This window comes from Peromyscus eremicus, chromosome 8b (genome assembly GCF_949786415.1).
Source record: "Peromyscus eremicus chromosome 8b, PerEre_H2_v1, whole genome shotgun sequence".
Taxonomy (NCBI): Eukaryota; Metazoa; Chordata; class Mammalia; order Rodentia; family Cricetidae; genus Peromyscus; species Peromyscus eremicus.
Window position 1 is genome coordinate 59,205,956 of NC_081424.1, and position 23,513 is coordinate 59,229,468.

The 23,513-nt window shown below is 47.6% G+C and overlaps 1 protein-coding gene across 1 annotated transcript in view; it reads right to left on the reverse strand.

Annotated features, from left to right (window-relative positions):
* Positions 1-3,703: 3,703 nt before the first annotated feature.
* The window catches only part of LOC131918390 (uncharacterized), a 36,472-nt gene continuing 16,662 nt past the window's right edge, over positions 3,704-23,513 (reverse strand). Inside the window, 6 exon segments of the mRNA XM_059272479.1 lie at positions 3,704-3,754; positions 4,154-4,268; positions 7,770-7,966; positions 8,754-8,817; positions 12,928-13,037; positions 14,136-14,217. Coding sequence (XP_059128462.1) covers positions 3,704-3,754; positions 4,154-4,268; positions 7,770-7,966; positions 8,754-8,817; positions 12,928-13,037; positions 14,136-14,217 — 619 coding nt within the window.

A 23,513-nucleotide genomic window follows, 5' to 3' on the forward strand; every position in this document is an offset into this window, starting at 1 on the left:
TGTGGAACTCGAGCTCCATGCCAGCTAGGGACCCAGAGTCCTTTCGAAACAGGATTAGGAGAGCACAGTGAAGTGAGGGGCAGGATTAGCTTTGCTTCCCTATCCAGCTGCCATACCTGCACCTGACACTCAGCATCTCTAACTGGGTTGCAAGATAGGGTTTTTTGTCGTTGCTTTTAGATATTTTTATTTTATTTATGAGTTTGAGTATTCTGCCTGCATGTACCCAAGTGTATCACATATGTAGTGACCAGGGAAGTCAGAAGAGGGCATCAGACACCCTGAAACTGGTGTTATGGATGGTTGTGAGCCATCATGTGAGTGCTGAGAATTCATCCTGGGTCCTCTGCAAGAGAAAGAAATGCTCTTAACCATTGAGACAGTCTTAATACTTGGCTCTATCCCTGGTTACAAGGGATTTAAGTGACAGATTTGGGGCTTGAGAGGTGTTCAAACATTAAAGTCTATACAAATATTCCAAAATCTGAAAGACACTGAAGTCTTAAATACTTCTGGTCACAAGCATTTTAGCTGAGGGATCCTTAACTTGCATAAATAGTTTCAGCTTGTCTTCAGCCTTCTGAGACCATACTGTGTACACAGATCTCTGGTGTTTAGAATAGTGCTAATGGACAGCGTGTACTTAGAACTCTTCTTTTTCTCGTTCTCTGGCTGACAAGGAAAGTGGTAGCCTTCCTTTCCTTCCTTCCTCCACTTCTCCTTCCTCCTGCCTCTCCTTCATGGCTCGTTCCTTCTGTCTTTTTTTCCTCAATATCATTATGTTGACCAGGCTGGTCTTGAACTCATAGGCTCAAAAGATTTTCCCATCTCAACTACCCTAAAAGCTAAGATATACTCTCTCTCTCTCTCTCTCTCTCTCTCTCTCTCTCTCTCTCTCTCTCTCTCTCACACACACACACACACACACACACACACACACACACACACATCTCATGAATATTCTTATTATGCTAATGACATGGTAGCTATACTTAACATACTTGTCACCAATGGAATGAAGGAACTTTATGACCTTATTCGAGTGTCTTTACCATTTTATTGCTGGGCTGGAGAGATGGCTCAGTGGTTCAGTGTTCTTGCAGAAGACCCAACTCTGGTTCCCAGCACCCACACAGTCCCCAGTTCACAGCTACCTGGAACTCTAGCACCATGAGAATGGACATGTTTAGCCAATCACACACACACACACACACACTTAACAGTTAAATCTTCTTTTAAAATTCTGTTAACTCATAGAAGAAATGTTGCAATAATTAAGCACAACTAAATTAGCTGGGTGTGGTATCACACACATTTAATCCCAATACTCTGGAGGCAGGTGGATCTTGAAAAACCAAAAACAAAACAAACAAACGAAAAAAAAAAAAAAAAGCTTAAGTTTTCTTGTAGCATTTAAACCATATAGGATCGAGCTGGAGAAATGGCTCAGAGGGTAAGAACACTGGCTGCTCTTCCAGAGGACCCAGGTTCAACTCTCTGCCCCTACACAGCAGCTCACAACCATCTATAAGTACTGTTCCAGGGGACCCAACACTCTGCCTCCTCGGGCACTGTATGCATGTGTACACAGAAACCTATACACATAGAATACAATGAAAACCTAAAAGATGGTAGAGTTACACATTTTCCACCTCTTGTGGGTCAAGCTTCCGGTATAATATCTCATGGGAGTGGAAATGAAGGGATCCTTGTGCTGGCCCTAACCTCAAAAGAAAAGGCTGGCTATCTCACTGTGAAACACACCATTTCTGATACATGTATACTTAGACATATGATTAGTTCAAGATTTTCCCTCCTTTTCATCGTTTGCTGTTGTTTTTACTGTGGGGAGGAGTTGCTGAGATGAACAGAACGTTACTAAATTGGATTTGTCTCTGTGTCTCTATGAGTGTTGCCCCTGTGTCTTGAGTGACAACTGCCTAGCTCTGGCCTTGTGAAGGAGGACCAGCAAGGACAGATCCTTTGGCCCTTTTTCTAGAGAATTTATATTTGCATTCTATGCTGTCCCTCCTTACATACCCGCAGACTTGGCCAGCTGAACCAATGTGTCTAACAGTTTCTTCTTTTCTTTCAGGGAGGTTTATAAGTGGTGGACTTGGCTTAGTTAATTGTTACAGGACCACTAAAGGTTTCTGCTTCTTTTTGTTGTTTTGGTTTGATTTTTTGAGATGGGGTTTCTCTGTGTAGCCCTGGCTGTCCTGGGATGCTCTGTAGACCAGGCTGGCCCGGGACTCACAGAGATCCACCTGCCTCTACCTCTCGGGTGCTGGGATTAAAGGTGTGTGCCACCACACCAGGCTCTACTTACTGTTAAAATGACCCTCTAAGAATCTGCTTGTCATCCCCACTAGGGAGCTGCCTGCCTTTGGGTGCCACTCCTTGGTGAGAGGTGAAATCTGCTTTTTCTTTGGCTCCTTTAAGGATCTCCTTTTTTTTTTTTTTTCTTTTTTTTTGAGAAAGGGTCTCACTATGTAGACCAGGCTCACCTCAAACTCAGAGGGATGCACTTGCCCCCACCTCCCAAGTGCTGGGATTAAAGGTGTGCACCCTACACCTGGCTGAACTTTTTTTTTTAACATTTCTTTTTAAAATCTTCTTTTCATCTTTTATGTGTACAGGTGTTTTGCCTGCATGTATGTCTGTACACTATCACACAGTGCCCACAGAAGCCAGAAGCAGGGCTCAGGTCCCCTGACACTGGAGTCACAGACAGTTGTGAACCGTCATGTAGGTTCTGGGGATTGAACCCAGGTCTTCTGCTAGAGCAGCCAGTGCTCTTAAGTGCTGAGCCACCTCTACATCCCCCTATATTACTATTATTATTATTATTATTATTATTATTATTATTATTATTATAATATAAGTGCTGGGGACTGAACCCAGGGACTTGAGCATGCGAGTCAAGCACTCTCCCACTGAGCCACATCCCCAGCTGGTGCCATTTTTATTTTTAACTAGTGTTGGCGATTCTTTGGGTCCCTAAATCTGAGGGTTGATACTTTCCACCAGTTCTAGAAATACTTTCTTTTCAAGTGCTGCACCTTCCACAGCCTCTCCCTCATTGCTGCTGGACCTGGGATTAAACTCCACCGGCCTAGTAAGGCCAGCACTTTGTCTGCCAGCGCCAAACATCCCATCAAATCTTTGGCCTGTCTGGTTCCTGCATTCTGTCTTCAGGTACACCTAATCCAACCACGTGTCGGATACTACTTCCATTAATTACATTTGTCTACCCTATAAAGCTAATTTCACTTCATCAAACACCCTTGATTCAATTTCCTACCGCCTTATGCTCACTCATAATTGGAAAGCCTTAAAAAATTATTTTTAAGAAAGAAAGCAGGCTTTGACTTAAGGTATTGCAAAGAGAGCACCAGGCAGAAGGACCCTGAGCCAGCAGAACTGAAGAGCCACCAGCTGAAGCCTCATTTTTAAGTCTGCCCAGCCACGCTGACGGTGACTGTGCTTGGCCATCACCATCACCTGAACTCATGGTTCTAGGTTCTGCATGATGACGTCACTTTTATAATGAAAGAATGAAGTGCCATGCCAGGTATCTCATATCAGGTACACACATCTTTACTGGATGTCAACCTCACTGCTTATCATAATGTTGAACCAAAGGAAAAGAAAGCTGTCATTTCCTGTTTGGATTTTTTCATCTAGTAACCGTATAAAAATCTTATTCTTCATCCACATAGTGCACCCAGTATCGACATGCTGTCTTAGCCTCCTACAATGAAAGAAAGAAAGAAAGAAAGAAAGAAAGAAAGAAAGAAAGAAAGAAAGAAAGAAAGAAAAAAAACATATTTACATGACCTCTTTCATTGTTCATAGAATAGATAAACTCTGAGGGTTACGCCATGACTACATTCTTAACATTCACCTATAGTTTATGTGCTCCAACTCATCAGGGAATTAGAAATCTATTCACCCCTCTCCAGTGCCTACCACTGTCCTGACATCTCCCATACTTCATCTCTGGGCTGCTGGCCGGAAATCTCACACTTGCCAGCATCCTGCTCTGCCCCACCTCCCATCCCTCCACCATCTCCTGCTCTCATCCGTCCTTTGATCTCATGGAGAGCCACAGCCTCCACCCAGCACAGGCAGAGAGAAAACAGTTGCCTACCAGCACAGGATGGGTCTGGATCATGTGTTCCAGGGTCAGGGGTGCTGTAAGCCTGGGGTCTGTGGGCATCCCAGCAGGAGCAAGCTTGCCCCTCACGTGATCTGAAAGCTTGCTCCTAAAGGAAAGAGATTATCTTACAGATGGCATTCAGATTGTTTTCTGAGCATAAACTCCAATGGTGTTAACACTAGTACAGACCATTTTTTTTTCTGCAAATACAAGGGGTTTTTTTCCATTTCATTCATCTGCATGGTATTAACCTTTTTTTGGATCACAGGCTTCCTCATTATAATTTAAAATTTTTGTTTGTTTTTCAAGACAGGATTTCTCTGTGTAATGTTTGTTTGTTTGTTTGTTTGTTTGTTTTAGGTGTGAGTGAGTGGTCTGCCTGGATGCCAGAAGAGGGCATCAGATCCCATTATAGATGGTTGTGAGCCACCATGTAGTTGCTGGGAATTGAACTCAGGACCTCTGGAAGAGCAGCAAATGCTCTTAACCAGTAAGTGAACCATCTCTCTAGCCCAGTTTTAAATTTTAATGTGTGTGAACAATTTGCCTGCCTACATGTCTGTGTACCTTATGAATGCAATGCCCATGGAGGCCAGAAGGAGGCACTGGATCTCCCGGAACTAGAGTTACAGGCAGTGTGGGCCACCCTGTGGATGCCGGGAATCGAACCTGGGTCCTCTGGAATAGTAGCCTGTGCTCTCCACTGTGGAACCATCTCTCCAGCCCTCTCTCCAAGACAATCATATCCACAATCCTATGTGGTGTGTTTTAAGGGGTTCTCTCTCTCTCTCTCTCTCTCTCTCTCTCTCTCTCTCTCTCTCTCTCTCTCACACACACACACACACACACACACACACACACACACACACACACACACACGAGGCTATGAGACTTTCTCACTCCCAGAAAGTTTCCTCTCACTGGACTCAAAGCATTGCTTTCTTGGTGGATCTGGCATGGAGAATGTATCAGTCACAGACTACCTCTAACTTCTTTCTGAGTAACTTGAATCCACGAGGCTATCTTACGACAAACTGGAGCTGACCATGAACAAAATCACAGGGCCAGGCTCTATGATTTTGAAACAGATTGGATAAAAGTCTGGCTTGGCATTCTGTGCTCAGTGGCACTACCTTGGCAGAGTCAAAGATGCTGATTAGGACGGTATACCTGCTTCTAGATCCTTCTTCCAATCCTCACCAAAGGTCACTATCAGAGAAACAGAAGCAAACAGCAAATAGCAAGGGCATGTGTGTGCACATGTGGGTGTGTGTGTCAGTGTGTGGAAGTGTGTTCATGTGTGTATTTTTATGTGCATGTGCTTATGTGTATCTGTATGTGTGTCTGTGTGTGTCTCTTCATGTGTCTGGGTCTCTGAGTGTATGTGTGTGTGTGTGTGTGTGTGTATATATATATATATATGTTTGTTGGCATGTGTGTATCTGTATGTATCTGTGTGACTGCATATGTGTCTGTCTCCTCATGAGTTGGTGTCTGGGTCTCTTCATGAGTGTATGTGTATAAGTGTGCCTGCATGTGTGTGCCTGCACGAATGTCTCTGTGTGTGTGTGTGTGTGTGTGTGTGTGTCTGTGTCTGTGTGTGTGTGTATGTGTATGTGAAAATATCAAGTGTCCTGGAACTTGCATGAAAATGCAAAGAAATGAGAGAATTTTCCCTGCCAGCTGTGTTGTCTTAAACTTATTATCACTTTGTACAGGTAGCATCTGGAGATCTCCTAGAGATGGGTACTGGAGGATAATTCACTAGCAAATTCGGGCAGCTGAGTGGAACGACTCTGGCCCTGCCTTTCCTCAGCCATGGTGCTGCAAGCGAGTCCACAAGAATGGCACCTGTGTCACTTGGGAGGACAGAATTCAGGGTGGCTCTAGAATGGACAGGAGCACTGACCCTCACCCCTCAGCATCTGCATGGTGCCAGGATCTTAGCAGCATTTGAGGCTCTCCTGGGCTGTCTGAAATCATAAGGCTAGGAAGCTGCATCAATTTTTTTTGCTTTATTTTATGTATCTGAATGTTTTACCTGCATGTGTGTGCCCCATGTGCATGCTTAATGTCCTCAGTGGTCAGAAGAGGGGCGTCTGATCCTCAGGGACAGGGATGATGGATAACTGTGAGTGTTGGGAGTTGAGCTTGGTTCATCTACGAAGAGTGCTCTTAATCACTGAGCCATCTCTCCAGCCCTGGCAGGCTGCTTCTTAAGGATAAGATGGTGAATAACAGCTTCATTCTAGGATACAAGGAGGTTGGCTGAAGTATCAGGTTCTCTCCATTGCACTCAATCTAGAAAGGATTTCTAACAGAAAAAATAAATGGACATGTATTACCAAAGTAACAGATAACTGGAGAGATGCCCTGATGGAAGGCTTTACCAAGCTAGAGTGCAGGCAGACGTGGCCATCCACAAACTCACTCTGCAGGGCATCGGATGGTACCAGGGTCCAGGCTGAGAATGGGCTTCTCCTTGTTAGAGGCAGGCTCACCAGCACAGGAAGCATTTGGCCGGACGGCGTTCACTCAGTGAATAACCCTAAGCCTGAAGCTCCATGTGACTTGCTGTCTTACACAAGTGTCCACACCTAGGGAAGATCTAATCCAGCATGACCAGCGAGGGCTAGCTAACGGTGGCCTTCCATTCCCCACTTAGGAAATTCTTCTCAGGGGAATGAGAAGCTGGGTATGGACTAGACATGAGTCACGACTGATACATACATGGACAGGACATTCAAAGAGCTGGTGCCACCGTGGACATATGTGAGGGAGAATGACTCCCTCACATCACTAAACTGAGTCCTTCATGTACACCACCGTACAAGACGATGAAACAGACTGAGCTTCACCGAGATCATCCAAGAAAGCACAGCTGGGCCCACCTGTGTCAACACACACCACCAGCCATGCCCCTCAGCCTCACAGCGGGGAGCAGGGAGGGGCCACGTCCAGAAGGTAAACTGCAGACTGGGGGGAGAGCTCCAGGGGACAGTGTTTGTCTGACATGTGCAAGACCCTAGGTTCAACCTCCAGCACTTCAAAACGGTTTAAATTAAATAAAACTAACGAAGAGGACTTTGCCAGCGTGTCCCACAGGAGCAGGGTGTGGCAGGCAGAAAATGGCAGCGCGCACCCTCTGACTCCAGATGATGGAGTATGGAGGCAGCGGAGATAGGCACCTGCCCCACCCAGGGGCCCGAGGAAGGACTGTGGAGAAAGTGGTCTGGGGCTGGCAGAGACCCAAAGTGGGAATCCTGTGGGTGAAATCCCAATTACTTATTTCTCAGTTTTCAGCCCTCCACTGCCAAATTCTTCTAATGCCATGGTATAGTTCTGTGTTTACCTCTTTGCTTCGGGTGAGTTGTTTCTGACCTATTTTTTTCTCACGTTTATTTATTGTGTGTGTGTGTGTGTGTGTGTGTGTGTGTGTGTGTGTGTGTGTGCTCATGTACATGTGGGAGTCAGAGGGCAACTTGTAAGAACTGGTTTTCTTCCACCGTATGGGTCTCAGGGATCTCAGGTCGTCAAGTTTAGCAGCAAGCCCCTCTGCCTGCTGAGCCGTCCCCTGGGGCCTGTTATCATTATTTTGATAACTCACCTGCCACACAGGGTCACTTGGTGTCTTTCTGTCCTCAAGCGGGAACTTCTCTGTGGACTTTCTGGGCTCCGGCACTTAAGAAATCGGAGTGCAGGTGGTGCTTGAAGCCGATGGCCAGGGACCAGGGGGTCCTCCATCCCCGTCTCTTTGGGTGGAGCGTCTGCCTGCGTGTGCCTACTCGGGACCATGAAATCCAGCTTGGAAAGGAAAGAACACTTTCATCTTGTTGTCTTTGGAACATGAGAAATGGGTTAGAGACCAGAATTGGGGGTGCTGAGTAATGATCGTTAACACATACACTCATAGTTTAAATGTTCTACCGTCTAAATTGTGCCACTTTAGAAAATCATACCTTATCACCAAGAACTACCACTGGGGACCCCCCCACCCCACCCCCTACCTCATGCTTGCTACGTGAGTACCTCTCTGCTCTGCCACTCTTCCTCCGGGCCACCACATCAGACCCAGTGTTACAAGGGAAAGAGCAGAGGAAGGTCCGGGGTGGTTTGGGCTTTCCTGTTTTTAAGTTGGACTTGGTCATTTTCTTTTGAGACGGAGTCCTCAGGTAGCCAGGGTTGGCCTCAAACTCACTGCCTAGCTAGGAGCAACTCTGAACTCTCAGTTTTCCTGCCTCTACCTCCCAAGTGCTAAGATTACAGGTATGTGCCACCATGCCCCGTTTATACGATGCTGGGGTTTGAGGAGCCCAAGGTTTCCGGCATGCTAGGCAAGCATCTATTAACCTGGCTACGTTTCCAGTCTCAGACCTAAGACTTTACTTCACGGCAACCCAGACGGACCTTTCTGTCCCTGGCTGCCACCGCATAGGGTCCTAATTTGAATCACAGTTCAGTGAGAATGGACTGGATCTTGCAGCCAGGAGACAGTGTACACCCCGTCCCATCACCCTCTGCACCTCCCAAATCTATGTCCGAGCAGGACAAGACGCCTTGGGTGCTGTCTCTGGGCCCACGGGACACTGACCAGGCTTCCAGCCCTGTGCTCAGCGTGCACGTTGTCGGTAAAACGGTCGTCTCTCTCCAGCAGTCTGCCCGGGTGGCACCAAACAGAGAAAAGCAAACACAGAGAAGCCGTGAGGCTCAGCACCCCTTGAGTACACAGAGGCCGCAGCCACAGGCCCTCCATGTCCTTAGGCTGGGCGCCCTCGGCTGCTGGGTCATCCTGTAGGAGGCCACAGTGACAGGACAGCTCTCACACAGCGCAGTTATGCTGGACAAGTAGCAGAACTTCAGAGGAGGCTCTTACCGTGTATTCAAAATAAAGTTTGGCCTAAAAACAGGCTTACTCCTTACTGCAGTTGAAGGAACACGTTGTGCTGGAGGGAAGTCTCCTGGAACAGGCTTGTAGGATAGTGCCCTCTGAAGGGTGGCTGGCTGTATTCTTTAATGAACCCTACTGGCTTCTCGGAGCCTAGCTTGGGCTCTGCAGTGAGTGATGAGGGCTGTGTGTCCTCATGAAGATGCTCACAGTTACATGTGCCCTGCACACACTTCTCACCATGAAGGTGCACCTGGCACTCAGTGTACCTCACCTGTGTGCTGAGCACCGATGCTTGGGACGCTGTGTGTCTGTGTGCATGTGCGTGTGAGCGTGTGTGTGCATGTGTGTATGCATGTGAATGTATGAGTGTGTATGCATGTGTGTGTGTGTGTGTGTGTGTGCATATATGCATGGTAGGGAATTTCCTTGTTATCTTCAGCTAGCCCTAAAAACCAGGAGACCTTGAATAAACCTTGGCCCTGCTTCAGGTTAAAGTATAGACTTCATTGTGTAGCTCAGGAACATCCCTCCATTAACAGTCCCCCTGGAGGCTCTTACTGAGTTCTCACAACAGTTCAGTGAGAATATAGGGTGACTGTGCTGGGACTATCTCTGTTTTTTGAGACAAGGTCTTATTATATCACCCCAGCTGGCCTAGTACTAGCTCTGTAGACCAAGCTGGCCGCAAACTCACAGAGATCTGCCTGCTTCTGCCTCTAGAGCGCTGGGATTTGAGGCCTGTATGTCACCCTGCCAGGTCCTGGGGCTGTTTTTGAGGTCATAGGCTCCAGAACCAATAAATAACCACACTGTGTTAGTTGGGTGAGGAGTCGGGCCATGGATAAGGCCCTGGGGGTGCTTTTCATTGACTTCTGTGCTGCTCCTGGGGTGCCCAGAACATCTGAGGCAAAGAAGTGGGCCACCCATGCCCAAGCGACTCAGCTGAGCTCACAGCACAGCGGGGACAGCGCGGGGGGGGGGGGGGGGGGGCGCGGCGACGGCACAGGGAGCAAAGGCCAGCCCATCTGGGCTGGATTCTGCTGGGCTAAGGACAGGACAGGTGACATTTGTCTTTGTACACAGGATACGGCAAACAGTCTTTTATCAGGTCAGAAGGGCTGTTTGACAAACTGCTTTCCTTGGAGAAGTCCGGTCTGGGGGAGGATGCTCACTAATTAGGACCCTGGCTGGCTCCTTTGAGTCGCCGAGGGAACTCCAACAGCTGGAGAACGCAACTCAAGGAAGGAACTTCGGAGCCCCAGGGTTACGGGCTCTGTGTGAGCCAGGGGTGGGTGGGAGAAGGCTCGCTCTCACACAAGGCCTCCCGGAGAGGTGTGGCTGAAGCCAGTCTCAGAGGGAGGCCAGCTCCCATTTCCGGGGGAGCAGGGGAAGGAGAGCAGGAAGAGCAGAGAGAGGCATACTTGATGCAGGCCTAGGGAACGTCTGAGGCAAAGAAGTCGGCCACCCAGAGCAGGCCAGATGCCAAATGAGCTGTGACTGCCACGAACAGCAACTTCCTAGGAGGTTTTTCCCTCAGTGGGAGTCACCTCCTTTTTCAGGAATCACCAATCTTTATGTCCCTATGTGCGCAGTGCAGGTGCACACCTTTAATCCCCGCACTCTGGAGGCAGAGGCAGGCAGATCTCCCAGTTCAAGGCCAGCCTGGTCTACAGAGCAAGTGGACAGGACAGCCAGGGCTACACAGAGAAACCCTGTCTTGAAAAAATAAAAAGAAAAAGAAGGAAGGAAGAAATAAACAAAGAGAAAGAGAAAAAATATAAACCATGGTCCCAATTTCAGATAAAAGGAAGAAAATGGAGGAATTTTGAAAACTTAACCTTCTGTCTTTTTAACCTAAAACTTGGAAGTTTTTGCTACTTACTAAAGTAATAAAAGTAATTTACACTTCCAGGTCATGTAAATTAAATACTGCAAAATGCTGTATAAACAGCTTGATGCCCTTGAAGGGGTCTCTCACCCAGTGCACGGTGAGCATCAAGTTATTTAAGTATCATCCCGGAAGTGGCCGCCTGTCCTTGGCCCTTGCTTGTGGGGAATGGGCAGCAACGGGCTGACTCTACCACCTGGACCTGCTGTGTTTCCATAATTATGTGGGTTGGCTTCATCCAGACAAAGAGAACCGTCTGAAGCCACTAAAGAAATTCTGAGGGAGAGGACAGCAGCGGCCAGGGACATGATACCAAGTGCTGCTGGTCCAGGGCTCCCACGGAAGGGGCCTTAGAGGTGGGCCTTGTGCATTCTCAGCCCAGACAGGCAGCCATTGACATTTCCCCCATTCCAGCTGATTAAAGGAGACCAGGGAACAACTTACTCCTTAAATTGCAACAACAAAGGCTTGCCTTCTCTATTCAATCAAAACAGCTAGGCTGCCTGATTCAAATGCTAATAGCAGGGCCAGAATTGGTCCCTAAATGAGGGAAACACTCCTCCAACACCACCCACCACCCCACAAATGACCAGCCAGCAGATTGGCCACCAGAATTCTCCCAGGTGTATGGTCTGTTAAATGTCTCATGGGAAACACCCTAGTGGTGAGAGAGCAGATTTCCCAGAGGGTGGGGAGGGGATGCCTCAATTAATTAGCAAGCGCCTCGGACTGGAAAAGAACTTGGTCTCCTGGAGAACCACCTTCTCACATTTTGACCGATTGGATTCATTTTTTGAATACCTTGAGGAAGACCACCGCCTCAATCCATCCTAGTTTCTGGAAGGCCTCTGTAGACTTTGAGTGAAGGGCAGCTCTCTATCTGTCATGGACACCTGTACGGACTGCAGTCCTCAGCCTGTTTTATCCACCTTGAGCTCACAGGGCAGGCCAGAGTCAGACCACCCAAGTTCAGCTCCTAGGTGGCAACCTCAGGCCAGGCCCTAGACCCATACACTGGGGTTCACTGTGTCCTTGGTCAGTTTGGAGGGAGTGAAGGTAATGCACACATTTCCACGCTGTTACAGAAAGGTACATACAACACATGCAGAGACCGTCTCTGCCATCATTACAGTGGTGCGCGCACACACACGCACACACACACACACACACACACACACACACACACACACACACACTTCACATCTGCCTTGTCTGTCACTATGTGTTGTTGTTGTCCATGTTGATCTCACACCTCCCCACCCCTCTTAACAGTGTGGTCACTAGGAAATGGTACACACTGAGGCCATGGCAGTGCGCAGGGACGTCCGGCTAACCTCCTACTAGCTAGGAAGTACTCATTGCTGGAGCGGGTACTAGATTCAAGCTCACGCAGAGGAGCTCCAGTGACCCCAGCCCTGGGTAGGTGATGAATCCCCTGCCTCGCCTCTGCCTTCTTTCCATGTTCCTTCACAGCCTCGCAGGGCGGCAGAGCCTTTGCCCCCCTCTTATCCCACACCAGGTTCTCCCTCAGGATTGGATTGTATGGCTCTTCCTTTTCTAGGAGGCAGCTTGAAGGCTGTTTGGTAGTGACAGTTCTTCAGTGTCTATGTGACAAGAAAAATGAAGGTGACTGTGAGGGGACATCAGACGTAGAAGACACCAAGGGATGGACACAGGGCAGTGGGTCTATCGGGAGGCTGTGAGGAAGGAAGGAAGGAAGGAAGGAAGGAAGGAAGGAAGGAAGGAAGGAAGGAAGGAAGGAAGGAAGGAGGGGGAAGGGAAGGAGGGAGGGAGGGTGGGGAAAGGGAGGAAGGGAGAGGAAGGGAGGAACGGGAGGGGAGGGCAAGGAAAAATGGAACCTGAGTATGGTGGTTCACACCACAAACCCAGCCTTCTGGAAGATAAGGCAGAGTGATTTTGAGTTTGGGCTACAGAGTGAGCCCCCAAGACCTTGTCTCAGCAGGGGTGGGGTGGGGAGGGGGATCTTACCTTCTGGAGAATTCCATGTTAGCAAGGGAGGTGGAATACATCTGGTACAAACAGCTAAGGTATATTTTGCTCCGGGAATCGGTCTTCGTCTTACCCGTAATCTTCTTGCTCTGTAAGATGCATTTCACGGTGAACACATCCTTCCTGCTCCTTTTAGCTACCCGCCTTGTAGCTAGCAAGCATTTGAACTTCTCAAGCATGGGGACACAAACCCCCTTGTACCACTCTGGTACAGGCTGGCAAGCATGCCACATGTAGTAGCTGTCCACTGTCCCGTTTTCCATGATGGCTGAGTGGAAACACCACTCTCTCTCGTTTGGGATTACGGTGCCTGTGGGGTGTGGACACCTCAGCCTTGCCTTCCTCAGCCTCACATCTCTGTAGGTGTGACGTCTGCATTTAAGCTGTTCTGCCTTTGTCTCAAGGGACAGCACCAAGAGCTCAAGAGCCTGCACCAGCCCGACACTGGAAAGAACAGATATATCATTTCAATAACAGCTAAAACAGTGCTGTTTAGGATAGTATTTTAAAAATCCAAACATGCTGGGTGGTGGTGGTGCATGCCTTCAATCCCAGCACTTGGAAGGCAGAGGCAGGCAGATCTCTGTGAGTTTGAGGCCAGTCTGGGCTACAGAAAGTTCCAGGACAGCTAGGGCTACACAGAGAAACCCTGTCTTGAAAAAATTAATTCGTTCATTCATTAATTTTTATTAATTAATAAAAAGTCAAACATACTGTTATGAATTACACCACTCTTTAAAAGGTGTGGGAAAATATTTATTTATATTCATCTAAAGGGTTACCTTTTTTTTCAGTGTTGGGAGTCAAACCCAGGGCTTCAAACATGCTAAACCCATACTGAAGCACAGGGCTACATCCCATGCCAGAAATTGCTCAAAAAAGAATAACAACAACAAAAACTACAAACAATTATATCACTAAGCATAGAGTACTAGGTGGAAGGGTGGTCCAAAAGGAAGAAATTGACCTCGAAATAATGAAAATGTGAAGCTGAGGAGGAAAGAAGGATGGGGGGGATGTCTGAGCTGGAGAGAATATGCCGGCCCCCAGGCCTGAGATAGGAAACTATTTATATACACACTGTCCTTCCTCACTGAGACTTGGACCCTTCGCTGGGGCTAAAGTCGTTCTAAAGGCTCGACAGGACAGAGGTCACCCAAAGATGAGGCTGAGTCCCACACGCTCACCTCCCCCTGTCCTTGGGGCAGTCTCGGGGCCGATTCACGCTGCTGGCACCTTTTCCTCCATTCCGTAAGTCGAGAGAGAAGGCTCTTGTAAGAAAGCAAAAGAGGTCTCCTTGCACATGTCCTCCACTGGGCCCTTTCCATCAAGCCAGGAGCCATGCCCTGGTCCCTCCATCACCTCATGACAGCCCTGTCCTCAGAGCAGGACTCCAGGCTTGTGTCCACCCTCTGGGCACACCAGCCTCACTGGGCCAGAAGCCTTTGTGCCAGCTGCTCCCGTTCTGAACAGGATGCCTGTCACCTCGCTCAATGAAAGCAGGTGAGTGAGATGACAGAACCCACCCCACAGGCTGCAGTACAGCCATCAGGAACATCAGAAAGAAACTGGGATGCAGTGAGGAACGATGAGGAATGGAGGAGAGATGAACATTCCAGGCTCCGTGAGGCCCACAGCAAGACACACATAAACACTGCCAGCACAACAGGGCTGGGTCTGGGAATGAAAAGGACAGAAAAACTTTAAGCGATGGGAACAGAACCCAGCTTCACACAAATGTGGTGAATTAGGAGAAATAAACTGTTTTTCAAGATCCGCAACTTTCAAAATTCACCTGAGATAAGAAAGACAGACAGGCTTGGTAATCATTACAGATGGTTGTGAGCCACCATGTGGTTGCTCGGAATTGAACTCAGGTCCTCTGGAAGAGCAGCCAGTGCTCTTAACCTCTGAGCCATCTCTCCAGCTCCTGAGCTCGATGATAATTAAAGGAATTGAAATGTGGAAACATCCAACCCAGGTGGTTTCATGAAGAAATTGTACCCAGTTCTTAAGGAAAATTTGACACAAAATTTTACACACTCCAGAAGGTAAATGAGGAGAGATTGCTTCCCACATCATTTTATGGGGCGAGTACCCTAACACCAACAGCAGGAAGGAAAAAGAAAACTGTGTCCTTTCCCTGAAGAAACCTGCATCTGTTCACTCCAAACATGTCACTGACATATCAGGGAAAGGACTCCACCCAAGTCCTGCTTGTTGAACCAGCGATTCTGTTGGGGATCATGTACAAGAGCATGAGTGACTCATGGGCAGTGGCATTACCAAAATGTTCAAGCCAAGCTGATGACCGACAAGGCTGTACCAATAAAGATTCCTCAGCCCCAGTCCACCTTCATCTGCCAACGACCACACAAAGCTGACAGGCAGGAGGAAATGGACAGTCTGGTGAACCCCTCCCCGACTTCCACAGGGAAATTGGCAGCTCCCTCACCGCTACTAAAGATGCAGATGTCAGGAATGTTCTGTTTGTGTTTTGCCATGTGTTCGAGGCCAAGGGCTTTTGCGGGCTGTCACAGGAACTCAGCTTCATGACTGGTCATGTCAGACTTCGAGGAAATAACTTCACTACAACACTCAAAGATGTGAACACAAAAATTCTCAAACAACAACAACAAAAATCAGCAAATCCAAGCCAGCAACGTATGAAAGCAACTGAGTAGGAGTTTTCTCAAGAATGCAAAGGTAGCTCAATATTCAAATGTCAGTCAATGGACTCCGCCATCTCAATAGATACAGAAATAAACTGATACCCAAAAAATCATTCGGCAAAAGTCTACACCCATTCACGAACAAAAATAAAAGGAAACTTTCTCAACCTCACAAAGGTATCCTCAGGAAGTCCACAGCCAACATCACGCTTCATTTGAACTACACAATCCTTTCCTTTAGGACCAAAAACAAGACAAGGATGTCTGTTCTGACATCTCATTCAACACAGTTCCAAACATGCTAGTGTAACAAGCCAATGGGAAAGAAAAAGGAGAAGGAAGGAAGGAAGGAAGGAAGGAAGGAAGGAAGGAAGGAAGGAAGGGATAATCTTTTAAAAGAATCCAGCCAAATCTTTAAAAACATTGATCGATGTACTCTAACAACTATATGTAAAAGTAAAAGCCAGAAGAGGGAGATAAATAATTGAAAGAGAATAAAAATGGTAGGCATCACCCTCCCACGCTAATGAAGACTGTATGATAGCAGTAGCAGAGACACACGTAAATCAGAGGAAGAAGCTAGAGCACCCAAAATGCACCAATGTGATATGCCCAAGTGATAACAAAGGCACGAAAGCAACATCCTTTCCCACCAATTGTGCTTGAGCAACTGTGGACAAAAGTGAGCGCACACCCCGATGGCTAAAACAAACAAAAACAAAACAAACAAACAAAAAACCTGAGCAAACTAGAAGCCAGCCCAGATGTGAGCAGGATCCCCAGGCCACAGTCAGTCATAACAGTTCCCACTGCCGTGCCTGCCCGACCACAATGAACTTCCCCCTTACTCCACAAGCCCTGCTCCCTTCAGATGCTTTAGCCAGGTTACTGTATCACAGTGACAGGGAGGGAATACACACTGCAGGTATCCAGGTTACTGTATCACAGTAACAGGGAGGGAACACACACTGCGGGTATCCAGGTTACTGTATCACAGTAACAGGGAGGGAACACACACTGCGGGTATCCAGGTTACTGTATCACAGTGACAGGGAGGGAATACACACTGCAGGTATCCAGGTTACTGTATCACAGTGACAGGGAGGGAACACACACTGCGGGTATCCAGGTTACTGTATCACAGTAACAGGGAGGGAATACACACTGCAGGTATCCAGGTTACTGTATCACAGTGACAGGGAGGGAACACACACTGCAGGTATCCAGGTTACTGTATCACAGTGACAGGGAGGGAACACACACTGCAGGTATCAGCAATGGAATGTGGAAACAGACTGTGTGTGGGGAAGGAGAGGGTAATAGAAGGGAAGCCCCAGGCTTTTGGCTTGCAGATCACTAAGCTTCAATAGTTAATTCTCACAACACTCTATCCCTTGGCCTTCCTTGGCACAGGGTGAGACAGAAAATGAGGGATCCGGTGGCCTTCTAATGCACACAGATTCACCTCACAGGTTCTTGACCTTAGCAGTTTCCCCAGAAGTAAGTTGTATTGTTTTGTTATGCATTCTCTCTCCCTCTCTCTCCCTCCCTCTTTCTCTCCCTCTTCTCTCTCTTCCCCCTCCATCTATCCATCTATCTATCTATCTATCTATCTATCTATCTATCTATCTATCTATCTATCCATCCATCCATCCATCCATCTATCTCTCTATCTCTCTCTCTATCTCTCTATCTATCTATCTATCTATCTCCCTCTCTTCTGGGACATTTCATGGTAAACTATCTCAAGTGACAGGAAACTAAACTCCTAGGATTTTTTTTTTAGTAGATCAAGAAGTATTTTTTTCTTATTATATTTCCTTTTTATTTATTTTTATTTAAAAATATTTTTATCCCTTTTTTAAAATTTTATTTACTTGTTTTTCTATTATCAGCTTGATACAGTACAAATTCTTATCCTAATAGTGACGTGTTTCACTGTCATCACAAAGAATGAGGCAGAATTTGAAAATGTTGATGGAAGAAACATGTCAGCAGAGCATGATACAGGAACTCATAGAGAAGAACCAGCAGCTTAAAAGTGAACTTCAGCTAAAACAGAACCGAGAGGCACACCAGGAACATCAAGCCTTTTTACATACCAACCACAAATCCCTCTCTCATTCCCTCCTCCTGCTCCCCCCACCCCCCACCCCACCCCACCTCCGCCTTTCCCCTCCTCGACCCACCCCCCATCCCCTCCTCCAAAAGGGTAAGTCCTCCCAGAGGGGACAGCAAAGCCTGGTACATTCAGTTGAGACAGGATCAAGCCCCTCCCCCTGGGGAAGTCTACAGAGACACTGAACCAAGCTTGTAGGAACTCAGGAACTTTAAACGGACAGCAACAGTGGTGGTGGAACCTGCACGGGACCGGACTAGACCCTCTGCAAACGTAGCTGGGTCTGTTTGAGGGGCCCCTAGCATTGTGATCAGGATCTATCCCTGGTTCTTGAGCTAGCTTTCTGGATCCCATTACCTATGGCCAGGATTCTTTTATAAACAGAAAAATACTGCCAACAGAGTGGAAAGGAAAGGCGCCAACCCGAGACTAAAACTCAGCTATGAGATTAAGAGGAGAAATTCAACATCACAGCTTCAGTTCACTTCTTTACACCCGCCCCTCTGAGTTCAAGGGAAGCGGCCAAATACAGGGAAACATACAGGAAGAAAGCCTAGAGATGTCTTCAGAGTTTAAACTTTGACTCCAGAGTGCTCTCTGCACACATGTGCGTACATTCACAGTGCATGGATGTCCCTAGGACCCTGCTCTAGAACCTCCAGCCAAGTGTTCCCATATGCTCAGCCCAGGGCTCCTGTGCCATGAACAGCCATTCAGAGCCTTATTAAACACTAAGGACACAGACCTTGGGGACGGAAATGCATCCTTCCTTGTAAAGTTAGCTGGCAGTTGCTCTCAGCATAATACCTGGGACACCCAGTGAAGAGGAAAAGGAAGTGTCAAAGTCATGCTTTTTTGCAAACTTCAAAGGTTGCCCCTCCCCCCTCTTTACATTTTACTGTCTGGGGAGCTGACTCGTCTGCAGCTGTCGGCAGGGACTGTGTCCCTGTGTCAAACCTGCCTCTTCCTGGGCCCATAAAACTACAGCAGGAAAGTGACTACAGGTGTGGAAGGAGTGTCCCAGTGATGTCCCCAACACCTCTGGGAGCTGCTCAAAGCAGAGGGCCAGGCCAAGGGAGGCGGGGGAGGTGCCACGCACACACGCACATACCACACACCTATGTGCTGGGTTCAACCTCGTGCCACAGCTGGAATGAGGTGAAGGCTCTGCCCCCCACATCACCACTCCCCAGCACAGAAAGCCCCGTGTGCGCCTCCCAGGAGAAGTCCTGTGCATGCAATGCAGGCTCTCTGAGCCAAAGACCCCTGGAAGCAGAGCCAGCTGCCAGAGCACCTCAGATGCTTCATGATCCAGGTGCAGGGATGCCATGCAGAGCCAGCATGGGTACAAAATGCTTGGAGAGCCAGCCATGCAGAGCCAGCATGGGCACAAAATGCTTGGAGAGCCAGCGAGAGCCATTGGGCTGGATTTGCATTCCTCACCCAAGAGAGATGAGCTGAGGGTAGTGATACACATTAGTAATCCCAGCACTTGGGGGACTCAAAGGAAGAACCTGAGTTCCAAGCTAGCCTGGACTACACAGTGAGAAAGATGGGGTAGGGTGTTAAAAATCAAATGTGCATTGTTTCCCAAGACATCAGGGATTTTTGTTTGTTTGTTTTTTTGTTTTGTTTTTTGTTTTGTTTTTTGTTTTGCCATTCACGTAAAAACACAAAACACTTTGCCTCTTTTTTTTCAATAAAGAGAAACTGGTAATTATGAAATACCCATGAGCCTGATGAGAGGAAGCCTGGGTGAATTCTTGATCACTATATGTTACTCCTTTGTACCAATGTCTTGAAACAAAGAAGGGGAAAAAAGAAAACAGATTTATTTAAAGCAATCTTAAAGGATTCACATTGGTTTTCTTAGGCAGATCAAGAAATAAATGTGTTTACTTCTTGTATAAATTTTTAATTTTTTTGAGAATTTCACATGAATGCACTGTGTTTGTGTTATTTCCACCCTGCTCTCTCCCTGCTCTAACTTTTCTCCCCAGCTCTGCTGCCTGATGGTCTCTTATTTTATACTTACTGTTGCTACACACACACATACACAACCTCCTGCGTGCGTTTTGCTTTGCTGTATGTACATGTGACAAACACACTTCCGTATGGATGCTCCGGATCTGAGCTGCGGCCCCGCCCCGTGCTTTATCCCACAGCCAGCGCTGTATCCAGTGAGCTGCTGCCCGGCCTTGCCTGGCTGTGTCATTTCATCAGCCACATGACATTTTTTAATAAGAAATAAGTCTGCTGGCCATCTCACCAAGGTTCCGATTCTTACCCAGGCACTTCACATGGTCAGGACAAACACATTTTGGATCATCCGAATCCCACCTCAACCCCAACACACACACCCTCACACCCCTGCTCTGTAGACCAGGCTGGCCTCAAATTCAGAGATCCGCCTGTCTCTGCCTCCTGAGTGCTGGGACTAAAGGCATGTGCCAGCATGCTTGGTGGATCATCTGAATTCTTAAGGTTCATGGTTTCTAACTCCAGGGAGCCACAAGGCCAGTTTCCCTTGGGGACAGGACACTTTTCAGCAAAAACTAATGACATGTCCATCTGACACTAAAACTATAGTCACAGTTTATTCATTGCAACTACATGGCTTAAGCAAAATTTCAAATTATATCGTTACCTGCCAGGAGCCACCTGCCCTGCTGAGAAGCCTACACTCCAGTCTTTCATCATTTGGGGACAATTGGCCATTGGAATTTTGAGAATTTTTCCTTTATACATCTTACTGTTGTGGAATATTATTTTTAAGATGTGTTATATTTGTTTATAGTGTGGAACATTTGTTTAATGAGGCAGAGATGTGTTGCGTTCTTTTATGTTGCATTTGTTTAACTCTGTGAAGCTGTGTTACTGTGCCTGTCTGAAACACCTGATGGTCTAATAAAGAGCTGAACGGCCAATAGCAACACAGGAGAAAGGATGGGTGGGGCTGGCAGGCAGACAGAATAAATAGAAGAAAAAATCTGGGAGAAAGAGAAAAAGAGCAAGAGAACAAGGAGAGGAGGATGCTAGGGGCCAGCCACTCAGCCACACAGCCAGCCACAGAGTAAAAGTGAAAGTAAGATCTACAGAAGTAAGAAAAGGAATAAGCCCAGAGGCTAAAGGTAGACAGGATAATTTAAGAAAAGCTGGCAAGAACAAGCCAAGCTAAGGCCAGGCATTCACAAGAAAGAATATGCCTCCATGTGTGATTTATTTAGGAGCTGGGGTGGGGGGAGGCAAAAGAGCAAAAACAAACATTTTACATTAGCTTGAAGAGCATTGGGAGTGAGTGGAAAGTCACACATTTTTGTGAAATTAAGGAAAAGTTATCGGCCTCTATTTACGCAAAAGCAGAGAATCTAAAAGGAAAGAAAACCAAACATGAAGAAACTTATTTGAGGCACTTCCTGGTGTTTTCCAATATATTTATTTATTTTATGTATGAGTGCTCTATCTGCATGTACACCTCCAGGCCAGAAGAGGGCATCGGACCCACTGTAGGTGGTTGTGAGCCACCATGTGGTTGCTGGGAATTGAACTCAGGAAGAGCAGCCAGGGCTCTTAACCGCTGAGCCGTCTCTCCAGCCCAGTTCTTCCTAGTTTTATTGATCATGTAGTCACTGAATACAAACGTAACAAAAACATAGTTCCCTGAGACCAGATGAAGTGTGACCCTGGCTGAAAACAGAACACTGGCACTAACAGCCCTAGTCCCATTTGGCTTCTGTCTTTTGAGATCATTAGTGCCATTTGCACTATGAAGGACATCTCAGAGTTCTGGGATCCAACAGGGACCAGCATGGAGGTGCACAATATAACAGACCTGAGGGTCTGCGTCTGGGCGTCTTGTCTACTACAATCAGGTGATTGCCTGTAAAACCCCAAGCGCAGTTGTGAGGGAGGGAGAGCAGACAGCTGGTTCCAAATCCGAGTGACTGTGAGCAGATCTTAAAGTGACAACTGCCCCATGTCCCCACGAAGCTGGCGTTTCCTGTCCCTTGGCACAGACCTGACTGGAACAAATCTCTGCAGCCCCAGTGGGTTCTGTTGAGTGGCAAGGTTTAGAAAGAGATGTGCTTCCAGACACAGGGACTGTTTGTTCGTGACATCGCTGGATGGACTTGAGGGCCGAGGGGGCTACTAACTGCCTTTTGGTTCTGTGAATTTGGGGGAAAAATATTCAGAAACATGAGTGGAACTCTTTTTCTTTAAATGGTGCTGGGGATTGAACCCAGGGCTTCCCACATTCCGGGTGAGTGCTCAGCCACATCCGTGGGGTCCGAGGTCATCTCACTTACACTGCCTGGGTGAGCTGGGGCCAGGGCATCTGACCTGCCCAGCTTACGTCCCTGAACCGGCAGCTCTGAGGCCATCTGCACCAGGCTGGGAAGCTGAAATGTCAGATCATGCCTTTTTTTTCACTCAGTAAGACCAGCGTCCTCCACCCTACTCACACACTGAAGAAGAAAACCAGGCGTTGACCAGCGTCACAGGGAACCCTCCTTTAAATATATGCCACAAGTACAGAAGCAGCTGTGGCATTATCTGAGCTCGATTTATTCCAACTAATAACAACATGGGGGAGAGGGCTCCCCAAAATGCTTTCTTGCCATTGTTTTCATTTTTTACTTCCCAATTCCAACCAAAAGCAGTTTTAAATGTAGCATGCTTTCTTTTAAGTCTAAATAAAACTGCTAAAGGAAGCATTCTGTGAGCCCTTTCTATAACTCGGTGTGTTTAGTTAAACAAAGTAGCCCTGTTGAAGCTGAGACCTCAACGGGCCAGTTAGCTCCCAAGTTAGAAAGAAGGAAACTGAAATACAGAGAAGTCGGGGTCTGCCCAAGGTCTGCAAGAAATAACCGGAAGAACAGGGTCAAGGGGTAAAGCAGCGGGTTGGTCCTTGCTTGAATTCCCTTTCCTCTTTGCTTCACGGCCATAGACGCTGTGGGTTTAAGGGCTTATGACCAGTGCTTGGTAGAAGTCAGTTTTAAGTCATTGTCGTCACAGCAAAGGAGGAAACGTCCCCAATGAAGATCAGAAGCGCTAAGGCACCCGAGGCCACTTTGCTCCACTGTCAGGGCATCACCATCACCAACGGCATCTGTGAGGGACACTGGACGTTGACGAAAACGTAAGCCAGCATGTCCTTAGTCCCTTCTGAGCTCTCCATGAGTGAATGTGGTTGGGTGGGAGGAGCTTACCAAGGCCAGGGGGAGATAAAGCCAATGACATGGCCCTGGTCACCCCACTTCTCAATGACTGTCCCTGAGACATGCATAAATGGTGGACCAATATAAAGAATCTTCTGGCCTGGAGACATTTTAAGTCGATATCTGATGATAACAGGCTGAGGATGAAACGTCATGTGGGTAGAAAGGAGGACACTGCACACACACAGGCAACAAGAGATGGAAAAGAGCTGGAAAAACCAGCCTGGACGCAGAGGGATGGGGGTCAGGGGTCAGGAGCATGGATGCTCCACGGTAGGAGTCCAGGCGTGAGCAGTGTGTTTGGACCCTGCTCTGAGCTACTCCAGGGTGAGGCAGTAGAAAACCCATGTGAAACCAAGGGGCATACACCAGCACAGAGACCAAAAATCCTTGAGGGGAGACAGCGTCCTTTGACTGGAGCCACTGGGAGGTTTACAGAGGTGCTGAGGTATGCACGTAACCAGAGGAGATCTGCAGGGGTGGAGGAGGGGGCAACGGCAGGAAGAGCAGGGGGCAAGAGACAGCTGCTCCGCCAGGGGACAGAAGACCCTGCCC